Genomic DNA, 11,826 nt, shown 5'->3' with positions numbered 1-11,826 from the left:
TCACACGTTCGTAGATCCGTGTTGCGTGCAGCTGCGTCCAAGCTCCCCGCTAGGACCCACCTGCACGTGTCACCAATCAGACTACCCTCCGCTTGATACCACCAAGTCACTTACGGACTGTATTCTCAACAAGTCTTCATTATCCATCAAGAGGGAAGCCAAAGAGCGCCTTCGCGGTAGGAGACTCATACGCGGCGAGCGGTGAACCCGACTCGGACACACTGAGGGACGCCTCTAGTGTGGAATTAAGAGCGCCATCCAACCAAGGCCGGGGAAACCCTAGGCAATCAAAAAACGCAAGATGGATGGTCAAAGTACCAACCAAGCAGATCCCGGAGAGGAATTCAGCGAAAGCTGGAGACATATGTCCTGCCTGTGAACAGCGTCATGAGATATCTGACTGCTACTATGTGAACAAAGCCAAGGCACCTGAATGGTTCAAGCCAAATCGAGGCATCGCAAGATTAGTACAGTACAAACTTGAAAATGACACCAACTTACAGAGAACGATGCAGGAAATGTCCCTAGAGACTAAACGACCTCGATTCTCGACAACGTCACGATCGATTACACCTCATATCAAGACATCACAAACACCGGACGCAGTCATTGAATGACTAGATGGACGCGAAATCTCAAGAATTGATGAGGGCACGATGAAAGCGGCATTCAGCGCAAGCCAACAAGGATATCCATTAAAGGATGCCTTCATCCTGGATTCCGGCTCGACTACGCACATCTGCAACGACCTCTCAAGAATTGAAGACGTACGCCCGTCGACGCCAGGGGACTACATCTGGGCCGGCAGTTCCAAAGTCTGGATACGAGGATACGGAGCTGTCACATTGACAACAGAGGGATCTCAGGACAAACAAGCCCTGCACATAGTCAACGTTGCGTGGTGTCCAGACTTCCTCTGCAGCCTAGTATCATTCAGGCTACTCCGACGACAAGGAATATGGTGGGACAATCGGGAAGATCCAACAGCCTGCGACGATGGATGGAACAATCATTGCTATCCTATCGGAACGCCATGGGCAATGGATTATCGAAGACACCACTCTATTCGACTCAGCCTTCCATGTGCGTATGAATCGAACCAAGCGATCACCACAAAGGGCGACAGCTATGCTATGGCATAAACGACTAGGACATCCAGGGCCATCCGCTATTGAACACCTCATACAGCAATCTGGGGGTGAGGATCAAAGGAATCACCACAGTACAATGTGACGCTTGCGGCAGATCAAAGTCGAAGCGCCAAATAAGAAGGGCGCTAAGACTAAATGATGAAGGTCCTGGAGAAAGAATTGCAATCGACTTCTATGAGTACGAGGCAGACAGCTTCACTAAGGAAAAGAGTCAGATGCTAATAACTTGCCGAAACTCCCGATACGTTTGGGATTTCTACTTCAAAGACAATAGGCCAGCACGCTCTATTATTCGCCTATTAGCCCTCTTTATCCAATTTATGAAGAAACAGTTCAACATTACGGTCAAGGTCATTGAAACAGACAACGAGATCATCACAGTTAAGCAAGAAGTCGAGAAATGGTGCACGTCCCTATCAATCAGACTCGAGCCTTCCGCTCCAGACACACAAGCGCAGAACGGAGGAGCCGAACGCTCAGGGGGTGTGATAAAAGAAAAGGCACGCGCAATTCGACTAGATGCGAATCTTCCATGGGAACTCTGGCCAGAGATAACCAGAGCGGCGGTATACCTATACAATCGAACGCCAAATTATCCAAACAAGTGGAAATCGCCTTACGAAATATTCTTCACGCGCGCAGCTGCCACAAATGGCATAGTCACCGGACCCGAAGACCAAACCAAGCTCATCTAAGAGCATATGGGTGCAAAGCCTTTGCAATGACAGACGATACCCACCAAGGAAAGTCAGGCTGCAACGGCTGGACCAAAAGCCTGGATTGGGTATCTTGTGGGATATCAGTCAACAAACATCTACCGCATCTGGATCCCATCCATGGCAAAGGTAATCAGCACTCGCGACGTAGTGTTTAACGAAGAAACAATCTTCAACGGCAAGACTGAGGACCTGATGGACAATCTCATGCACAACACCCTAGAGGAAATCGCAACTTGGGTGAGAACAGTCGAACTCCCAGGTACTCAGAGCCAACAACCAGAAACCGAGACGTTCTACGAGGACGATACGACGCAGGAAGAGAGCCCGCGCACTCAGAAAACCAGATACCACCAAGGAAGGAAGGTGGTAGAGGCATATCTAACCCCGCCACCAACTCTCCACCTGTGGCCTTGCTAGTTCAAGGAGAGGTGAACAACGAGGATATGACGAACATGTCCAACCAATCAACATCAATGACCAGTCCATGGGCAGCCGCATTCATGGCCGGCACCGAATCAGGACACATTGGTCAACACGAAGGAAAGCCAATCGACAAGGCTCAGGTGAAGAGACTGCTATCTAAGGGAATCAAGCCCTATCGTAACCAGCTACCGCCACTCCCAACAGCATACTCAAAGCTGGAAGACCATCCACTATACGACATGTTCAAGGAAGCAGAAAAGACACACCTTCGGAGTCACCAACAAATGAAGTCATGGACTGAGGTCCAAGCATCACCAGTCAAACGAGCAGGGCACCAGATCCTAGACTGTATGGGTATACACCTACAAACTCGACAAGCATCACCGCCTCATCAAATGCAAGGCAAGATTGGTGGTAAGGGAGACCAACAACGCAACATCACCTCCCAAGACACATACGCAGCAACATTGGCAGGACGCTCATTCAGAATGCTCATGGCAATCGCCGCCAAATACGATCTTGAGCTAAAGCAATACGACGTCACTAATGCTTTTGTGCATGCTACAATCGACAGAGAAATATACATGAGGATGCCAAAAGGATATCAGAAGCCTGGCACTCTACTTAAAGTGCAAAAGGCACTATATGGGCTCCGGATCTCACCATTACTGTGGCAGAAAGAATTCACTGCAACTCTTGCTTCGATAGGGTTTCAACAAATACCACAGGAGCCATGCTGCATGATCAAAGACGGAGTTATCATCTTCTTCTATGTGGACGACATCATCGTTGCGTACCATTCAAAGCAAGAATCAGAGGCAATGAAGGCCATCAACCAGATCCAAGAAAAATACGCTTGTACGGGAGGAGACAACTTACAGTGGTTTCTCGGCGTAGAGGTCATTCGTGATCGCAAGCAGAAGACCATACAGCTATCTCAAGCCGCATACGCAGACAAAATCAGCCAACTAGCAAGCCGACAAGACATCAGACATGACACGCCGATGTCAGGCATGGAACTCAGACCCAGGAGTGACCTAGCAGAGCCGTCCGAGATCAACCGCTACCAGCGCAAGATTGGCTCGCTTCTATTCGCTGCAGTCACAACAAGACCCGACATAGCCTTTGCAACATCACGACTTGCTCGCTTCCTAGTCAATCCAAGTACAGAACACCAGGACGCTGCAGACCGTGTGCTCCTGTACCTCAAGAAAACAGAATCCCTAGCCCTCGAACTCGGTAGAGGCGATGGCCTTGAGGTAGCAAGTGACGCATCATTTGCAGACAACACACTAGACAGGAAAAGCTCGCAAGGATACGCAATTAAGCTGTTCGGAGGACTCATCGCTTGGAGAGCAAGTAAGCAAGATACTGTGACAACATCAACAACAGAAGCAGAGCTGCTTGCCCTATCACAAGTTGCTAAGGAGGCAATCTTTACGTCGCGGTTGTTGAAGGAGCTTCAGGTAAACCTAAGCAATCCAATTATCACAATCAAGTGCGACAATACCCAGACAATCCGTCTAGTAAATGAAGACGTTGCCAAATTGCAAACAAAGCTTCGGCACGTTGACATACACAATCATTGGCTACGACAAGAAGTTACCCGAAAGACGATCAAGGTAGAATATGTTCCGTCTGACAACATGATCGCAGACGGATTCACCAAGTCACTGCCAGCCAATAAATGGGCCAGTTTCCTTGATCAGTTGGGACTTGTTAAACGCAAAGAATCCCCGTTGAAAGAAGCTGAGCTTGAGAAGTTGCAGGAGCATCTGGAAGGCCTCTATATGTAGGATCGATTAACCAGTTTATGCAGCTTGCAATCAGGGCTTCCAAGCTGAGGGGGTGTGTCAGATAGCAGGGTTACTCGACGTTGGCAGCAACCAATCAGCGTAGAGAGGGTCAGTGCGCCCCTCAAGAGGGCCACAAGCGCGGACACACGATAGACAGAACACAATACAGACAATCATCAACATCCATCACTTTTGTGCAATATCTCATTATATCTGACACACCTAGCCACGCCCACCACTATCAGAGTGTGATCTATCGCCTGCACGACGTTGAGAGACTACTCTGGTGTGATAACTCGCCAGACTGTAACTGTATTGAGCCATGCTGGTTCTGTATAAAAAAAGGAGACAACGCTAAAGGGAGCTCCTAAATCAAGAGCAGACGCAGTTAAGATTTGGCAGAAATGCTGGAAAGATCGCTCTCAGCAAAGAATCCAAGCTTGGATCGAGCGAGTTCTTGTGCATATTAAAAAAGACTAACCTACAAGGTGGTGATAAATATATGGAGGGGAGGGATAAGCCTTGGGTGAGGCGGCTAGACTTCGGCTAGATTGTTCTTAGCAGGACAGAACTTTCAAAGAGCACCTCTGTACACCTAGTCTGAAAAACTTGGAGTTAGTATCTGTGTGGCCGAGTGGATAATTTGTCGTTGCGCCGTTCGGTACGGCATGTAGTAAGTAGTGGAGGTTCCACAGTATCTGTCGGCATACACACGGTGTGTCGCCTAATAAGGCCCAATGTACCGCCTCGATCCTACTTCGGCCCAACTCGGACCCAACGTTATGTATACCTTCGTAGCCCCCACATTCGTAGAATCATCATACACCAGAATACCAATACACAAGATTACCTTAGCTACTGTTATTCACCGTACGATCGTACAAGGCCTTCCAACAGTATCCAATATTTTTGTGGATTGTGATACCTCACCAATCGCATCATTTCTCGAATCAAGGACTAACGAAGTTCGCCCCACAGACTTCGGTTGAAACGTTTTCCGATTCTAACACTAGGACTTTGTACCTAACTCTTTCAGGACTAGAGGTTTCGGAGATACCGGACGGTCCGAAATATCTGTGAATCGATTCTTTTGAGAGTAGGTCACGGGAAACGAAACGAATCATTCCAAAAAGAGAACCCAATAGCACACCCGAATATCGTTCTTGTCCCCTCGTATTTCGACAACAATTAAACAATGAACGGCACGGGCAACTACTTGGCCAGTGACATGAATCCAAGCAAATCTTTGTACAATGGCAGGCCCACGGTTCCGATATCCCATTTCAAACGTGTTCTCTATCAAGCAATAATTGACGACACAATTACCAACGCTGAATACGACGGGAATGGCACTTTGGAAGACCCTTACGTCATAACATGGCTGCCAAATGACCCTTTCGATCCCATGAATATCTCAAACGGTATCAAGTGGTGGATAACCGCCATTGTAGCAATGATGACTCTTGCTGTGTCATTTGCATCGTCAGCATATTCCGGCGGCATCGGTGAAATACGGAAAGAATTTGATGTCAGCCAGATTGTTGCCACTTTGGGAATTGCATTGTTCGTTTTGGGTTTTGCTATTGGGCCCTGGTGTGGGCACCTATGAGTGGTCAGCCTGTTCGCAACATCTACTGCCGCGCTATCAGCTAATTGAATATAGAGATTTACGGACGCCGGTACATCACTGTTAGTTCTGGTTTGCTTCTTGCTGTATTCAGTGCAGCTTCAGCAGCTTCTCAGAACGTGACTACTTTAGTTGTAACAAGATTCCTTGCTGGTGCTCTAGGCTCATCACCACTGACTAATGGTGGCGGTGTCCTTGCGGATATATTTCCGTCTTCCCAACGCGGACTGGCAACCACTTTGTTTGCGACAGCCCCGTTCCTTGGCCCAACAATTGGCCCTATTGGTGAGTTCTGCTCATTACGATTAGGTCTAGTGAAGCTGACCCTATAAGTGGGCGGATTTGTTGGCCAAGCAGCCGGCTGGCGTTGGATAGAAGGCATGATCGCTGTCTTCACAGGAGTGATAGCGATCCTATATGCCTTAGTTGTGCCCGAAACGTATTCACCTGTGCTCTTAGCCAAACGAGCCGCGAAACTTTCTGAAGTTACCTCGAAAACTTTTAAAAGTAAGATCGAGCTTGAGAGAGGCAAGAAAACGGCATCCGAAGCATTTGTCACAGCGTTGGTCAGGCCTTGGATATTGTTGTTTTGTGAACCAATCGTCTTCCTGTTGGCTGCATACACAGCAATAATATATGGAGCCCTCTACATGTTCTTTCCAGCTTTCCCTATTGTTTACCAGGTCGGTCGGGGTTGGTCTTCAGGTATGGGAGGTCTCGCATTCATCGGAGTTGCAGCAGGCATGTCCTGTGCAATCGTCTATCTGTTTTGGGAAAACAAACGCTATGCTCGTAACACAGCAAATTCACCAACCGGACATCTTGATCCAGAAGCAAGGTTACCACCCGCGCTCCTTGGGAGTATCATCATACCTGTCGGGCTCTATTGGTTTGCCTGGACCAATGGATCAAACGTACACTGGATTGTCAGCATCATTGGCAGCGCCCCGTTTGGCTTCGGCATGGTATTGGTCTTCATATCGTGCGTCAATTATCTCGTCGACTCGTACGTTATATATGCAGCATCAGTAATGGCTGCCAGCTCGGTCGTTCGCTCACTCTTTGGCGTGGCATTCCCGTTATTCACGCCTTACATGTACCGACATCTGGGTATACATTGGGCCTCATCTATCCCAGCGTTTCTAACTCTTACATGCGTGCCTTTCCCATTCTTATTTTACAAGTTTGGAGCAAAGATCAGGATGCGTTGCAAATATTCTCGTGAAGCTGCCACGGTGCTGAACAAAATGCGCAACTGAAATCGGGATTCTAAGGATCCAGGCGGTAGAATATGTGGAGCGACAAAGATGTTTTGCTAGATATTCATTCTATTATACATAGGGGCGACATGAAAAGAATGTGTTACTAAATGTTGCACGCGAAGGTGCGTTGAATCTGAGGTATATTGTGACTGCTATCTATCATCTTCATTTATCGGTGGCGTAACGTAGTGGATAGGCGAGTCGCGCACCCCACCGACTTTCTTACTCTATCACACGTACCTCTATCATGGCTCCACGCCACGCTACTCAATTACTCTCAAATGAATCAGATACTCAGCTTGCTATACAATCTCTTGATTCTAATCAAATTTAAACAGGCCGCTGTGCATCTTCGATCTTTAACGTGCCTGGATCAACATTACGCGATCGACGCGCTGGGAAGCGTGCGCGACGCGATTGCCAGCCCAACTCAAAGAAGCTTACTTAGATAGAAGAGGAGATGATTGTTGATTATATACTTGATCTAGGTCTACGTGGATTTTCGCCTACCTACGCAGCTATACGCGATACGGCTGATAGACTGTTAGCTACGCGCGGCGCTGGCCAGGTTGGACAGAAGTGGCCAGCCAACTTCGTTGGGCGTACAGATAGACTTGTGACGCGTTTTAATCGGGCGTACGATAGGCAAAGAGCTCCATGTGGAGATCCAATTCTAATTAAGAGCTGGTTTGAGCTTGTGGAGCAGACAAAGGCCAAGTACGGCATCTGTGACGAGGACGTCTACAACTTTGACGAAGCTGGCTTCTCAATGGGCAAGATTACCACTCAGCTCGTCATTACAGCGTCAGAAAGAAGAGCCCGACCAAAAGCTGTCCAGCCAGGTGGTCGTGAGTGGGTGACGTTCATCGCTGGGATTAACGCAGCTGGCTGGTCTATCCCACCGTTTCTGATCTTTACTAGCCAGCACCACCTCTCTGCTCGGTACGAGGAAGCAGGGATCCCACGCGACCGGGCAATCGCAGTCAGTGACAATGGCTGGACAAACAACGAACTAGGCGTTGCATGGCTAAAGTACTTCGACGCTCATACGAAGACTCGCGTTGTTGGTACACGTCGCCTACTTATCTTTGATGGCCATGAGAGCCACAACTCTTTTGCGTTCCAAGAGCTCTGCAAGGAGAGCAATATCTACACGCTCTGCATGCCGCCGTACTCATCTCATCTACTCCAGCCTCTTGACGTTGGCTGCTTCTCGCCATTGAAGCGCGTGTACAGCCGCGAGGTGGAGAGCCTAATCCGTCATCACATCAACTACGTCACTAAGCTCGAGTTTCTGCCAGCGTTCAAGACAGCGTTTGATCGATCCTTCACGCCAGCCAATATCTGCTCAGCTTTTCGAGGCGCAGGCCTTATTCCTCTCCAGCTAGACGTAGTTCTATCAAAGCTTGACGTAAAGCTCCGTACGCCTACTCCACCAGCTGTTCTAGCAGAGACTCTCTGGCAGGCCTGTACGCCGAGCAACGTACGCGAACTTGAAGTTCAATCAACGCTGATAAGTAATCGCGTTCGACGGCATAAAAGCTCATCACCAGCTTCAATTATTGCGGCGATTAGTCAGCTTAAGAGGGGGGGCAGAGGTGATGATGCTTTCGGCTGAGCTAATGCGCGATCGAATCGCCAGCCTTGAAAAGGCTAACGAGGCAGCTATAAAGCGTAGGCAGCGTAAAAAGAAGCGAATACAGAAGCGAGGAGTGCTTACGAAGGGAGCTGGCGAGGATATAATTGCCCAATACGAGACTGATGAGCAGATTGCTTGTGAGGAGCGCCAGGGAGGAGAGCGATCAGGTGTTAGCCGTCCAGAGAAGTCAACAAACAAAACAACCAACATTTGAGGCGTAGATGTTGATTGACTGGCTCATTTCTTAGGGCTACAGTTTGTTTGTTTGAGTTGATGAGACTGAAGAGCCAATTTTTGGTTGGTTGATTGATTGAATATTGATAGACTTAAGGTTCTGAAGGGACGTTTCTATGACAATTCTGCAGGCGGCTCTTCCCACGTTCCTATCGCAAACTCTTCCGTGAGCTCCTCATCAGTATGCTTTGCTGCTGTTGTCGTGCTTGGTGTTGTAAAACCTGCACGAGTCCACCGTTGCAAGCACACCAAAGCAGCCAGTAACTGCGCGCCAATTTTCCGCCTTTGTGGCTCAATTATATCGCCAGTTCCCGCAAAAACGCGCTCACAATCAGAGCTGGAGGCGGGTATAGTCAACACGTCGATCGCCAATCGTGAAAGATGTGGATACTTCGGCTTCAACGATAACCAGTACTGTACAGCTGTTGGACCCTCCTTGTGTTGATCAGACGTCCACATAGGCTCTTTTAACCAGCTATCGTACTCATCCTCCACCTCCAATGTATGCTCGCCGTCCTCATCTAGTATAGCGTCGATAGCGTCGTCAAAGCTGCTCATGGTAGGTTTTGGCGCAGGGGTTGGTGTTGTGGCAGCAGCGGCAGGCTTGTAGGCAGCCCAAACCCGCAGAAACTTCGCGTGCGCGGTGCTCAATTGTGTAGGTTTGTCGCGCCAGAAGCGCTTAGAGTATGTTTTATATCGTGGATGTAGTGCCGTAGCTGCGTAGTAAATGGGACTTTGGAGGATCTTAGTAAAGTAATTGCTCGCTTTTCGCCTCGCGGCTCGCAGGTTGATCGGGATGTGATCTTCGGGCGCCTCAGATGGCTCGTGGTTGACCGATTCGTATGGCCGAAGGCGTGCATCCAGCTCAGTTATCACACTCTCAAATACTGGGATGACCTCGTAGAGTGCGCCAAAACGGCCACACTTGCCGCGGCCTTGGAGGCGATCTGTAGCAAACTTGAGCGGCTGCAGTATCGCCATGTACTCAGTAATCACCGCCCAGTCAGCCGCCGTAAGGCCGTCTGACCTCATCCACCGCGGCACATCAGGCAGCTTGTTTCCTCTAATAGCTGCCTGTTCGTCAGCCTGTTCAGTCTCGCGAATGTGGTACGTGGCGTATGCGTTGATAGCTTGTTGGAGCTGAACTCCGCGCTTAAAGCAGTCGTAATAGCTGTTCCAACGTGTAACACACGGCTTAATTGGCTCGCGAGTGCCGCCGCTGGCGCCTGTGGGCATGCTGTTAACTGCCTCGCGTTGGCAATCTTCAAAAATACTCCACTGCTTCGGCGTGTTGATGTAGTTGATAATATCAAGATACACGCCAAGCGGTCCTTCTTTCCGCCACTCCTTCATGTAAAAATCCTCCATCTTTGTGTTCTCCAGGGCGTTGTTATACGCGTCAGCATCCCTCCCGAACATAATCGTTTGGCCAACAAGGTTAAGTATGTGGCAAGCGCAGCGGAGGCGGCGATCGGAGGCAGAAAAGTGGTACATCGAGGCGAGTTTGTTAACAGCGGTGTCGTTATTGTAAGCGTTATCGAGCACAAAGTAGCCGAGTTTGCTGCGATTAATGCTGAAGGATTGCAGGATTTTGGTTACAGCGTCAGCTATCGCCTCACCAGTGTGGGCACCCACCAGCTGCGGCAGCGCGATGGGTAGGTCAACTATCGCGCCCTTACTGTTGGCGTAGTGAGCAACTACAGAAAAGAAGCCACGTTTGCCGCCTTTTGTCGTCCACCCATCGAAGCTTATATGTACCTTGCTCTCGGCTTCAGCCAACGCGCGCACCACCTGAGGCCGTAGCCAACTGTACAACCTCATCACGAACGCTGACACGCTGTTATGAGACCTCCATAACGCCGCCTCTGCCTCAGGATTAGCAAGCCTGATCATCTTGCGAAAAGCCGGCGTCTCAAACTCGCGGAGTGGTCTGTTGTTGTCGACCAGCCAGAGCGCAGCTGCCTGCCGAAATTCTTGTACGTCGAAGTTTCCTATAGTCTTGTACGCCTCTAGACTAAATTTGACACCGCTTAGAGCTGCCTGACGAAGTGATTGTTGTCCATGTTTGCGGAGAGGTTTGCTTAGGATTGGACCATCTTTGCTGAGCCGATGACCAGGTTTATCAAGCTGGAGGTGCCCGTTGGCGGCAGTGGTTGACTTCGTTACTCGGTGTACACCATTAGGTAGCTTATGAATATGACAGTACTTGCACACAAAGTACAACTCATCTGGGTGGTGAGTACCCTCCTTCCAGACACGCCAGCCGTGTTGAAAAATCCAGCTTGCCTTGCCTCGTGGAGTGCTCAGCGGCGCGACAAACCCCTTTAATCGCGACCAATCGACGCCCTCAAAGTCGCGAAAATCGACGCTCACAGCGCTATCCTCCTCCACCGAAGCCTCAGTGGCAGCGCTAGAGAAAGCTAAAGGCTGTACAATAGAGTCCTCTGGCTTATCAAACATTAACTGCGACTCCCAGGCTGGCTCATCAGTGAGCCGAGAGGCTTGTGAGGCAGCCAAAATAGGCAGTGGTGATGCCCGCCGAGGGCGCTCCTCGGGTTGTTGTACAGGCTTACATGGCGGTTCAATAGCCCGTGTGGGCGGCTCGATAACTTGTGTAGGCGGCTCTGTAGGCGGATCCGGCGTACTTTCTGGCAGCTCTATCGGCTGGGTTGGCTGGCTGCCGTCACCCAACAGCGCTTTGAGCGTAGGTTTGCGCGTACGTTGTGCTCGCTTGAAGGGAGTATCAGCTTCTTCGGCAGCCTCGGGCTTGCGTTTTGCTGGTATAGAGGGCATGGATAAGGCTAAAAGTAAGCCGGAGCCGCGAGAAAGTAAGGTGTTGTTAAATGTTATAAGCCTGATGTCAGTAGCACTAGGAATAGAACATGTGTGAATCGTGTTGTGTATTGTGCTACAGGAATTGAGATCTATGTCTCTGCCAGCTAGCGTTGTGGGCGCTAAGCCTCGTACGTACTAGC

General features: G+C 49.5%; 5 protein-coding genes across 5 annotated transcripts; 4 read left to right on the top strand and 1 right to left on the bottom strand.

The window, feature by feature from the left end:
- Nucleotides 1–656: 656 nt before the first annotated feature.
- On the top strand, nucleotides 657–1,846 carry PtrM4_143130 (uncharacterized protein; the record flags this gene model as incomplete). Its single annotated transcript, XM_066109630.1, has 2 exons — nucleotides 657–1,083; nucleotides 1,296–1,846. 2 exons carry the CDS (start codon nucleotides 657–659, stop codon nucleotides 1,844–1,846), a joined length of 978 nt encoding a protein of 325 aa, XP_065960552.1.
- A 141-nt stretch (nucleotides 1,847–1,987) lies between these two features.
- Nucleotides 1,988–2,302, top strand: PtrM4_143120 (uncharacterized protein; the record flags this gene model as incomplete). The annotated part of the gene is made up of 2 exons (XM_066109629.1): nucleotides 1,988–2,233; nucleotides 2,288–2,302. 2 exons carry the CDS (start codon nucleotides 1,988–1,990, stop codon nucleotides 2,300–2,302), a joined length of 261 nt encoding a protein of 86 aa, XP_065960551.1.
- A 20-nt stretch (nucleotides 2,303–2,322) lies between these two features.
- On the top strand, nucleotides 2,323–4,089 carry PtrM4_143110 (uncharacterized protein; the record flags this gene model as incomplete). The annotated part of the gene is made up of 1 exon (XM_066109628.1): nucleotides 2,323–4,089. One exon carries the CDS (start codon nucleotides 2,323–2,325, stop codon nucleotides 4,087–4,089), a length of 1,767 nt encoding a protein of 588 aa, XP_065960550.1.
- A 1,195-nt stretch (nucleotides 4,090–5,284) lies between these two features.
- PtrM4_143100 (ProP, Permease major facilitator superfamily) lies at nucleotides 5,285–8,831 on the top strand (the record flags this gene model as incomplete). The annotated part of the gene is made up of 5 exons (XM_066109627.1): nucleotides 5,285–5,594; nucleotides 5,753–6,001; nucleotides 6,050–6,826; nucleotides 7,431–8,461; nucleotides 8,532–8,831. The coding sequence occupies 5 exons, from the start codon at nucleotides 5,285–5,287 to the stop codon at nucleotides 8,829–8,831; spliced, it is 2,667 nt and encodes an 888-aa protein (XP_065960549.1).
- Nucleotides 8,832–8,965: 134 nt separating this feature from the next.
- On the bottom strand, nucleotides 8,966–11,644 carry PtrM4_143090 (Dimer-Tnp-hAT multi-domain protein; the record flags this gene model as incomplete). Its single annotated transcript, XM_066109626.1, has 1 exon — nucleotides 8,966–11,644. One exon carries the CDS (start codon nucleotides 11,642–11,644, stop codon nucleotides 8,966–8,968), a length of 2,679 nt encoding a protein of 892 aa, XP_065960548.1.
- Between the last annotated feature and the right edge of the window lie 182 nt (nucleotides 11,645–11,826).

The sequence above is a fragment of the Pyrenophora tritici-repentis genome, chromosome 8 (assembly GCF_003171515.1).
Source record: "Pyrenophora tritici-repentis strain M4 chromosome 8, whole genome shotgun sequence".
Classification (NCBI taxonomy): domain Eukaryota; kingdom Fungi; phylum Ascomycota; class Dothideomycetes; order Pleosporales; family Pleosporaceae; genus Pyrenophora; species Pyrenophora tritici-repentis.
Note: the sequence above shows the minus strand (reverse complement) of the source record. Positions and strands in the feature narration are given on the sequence as shown.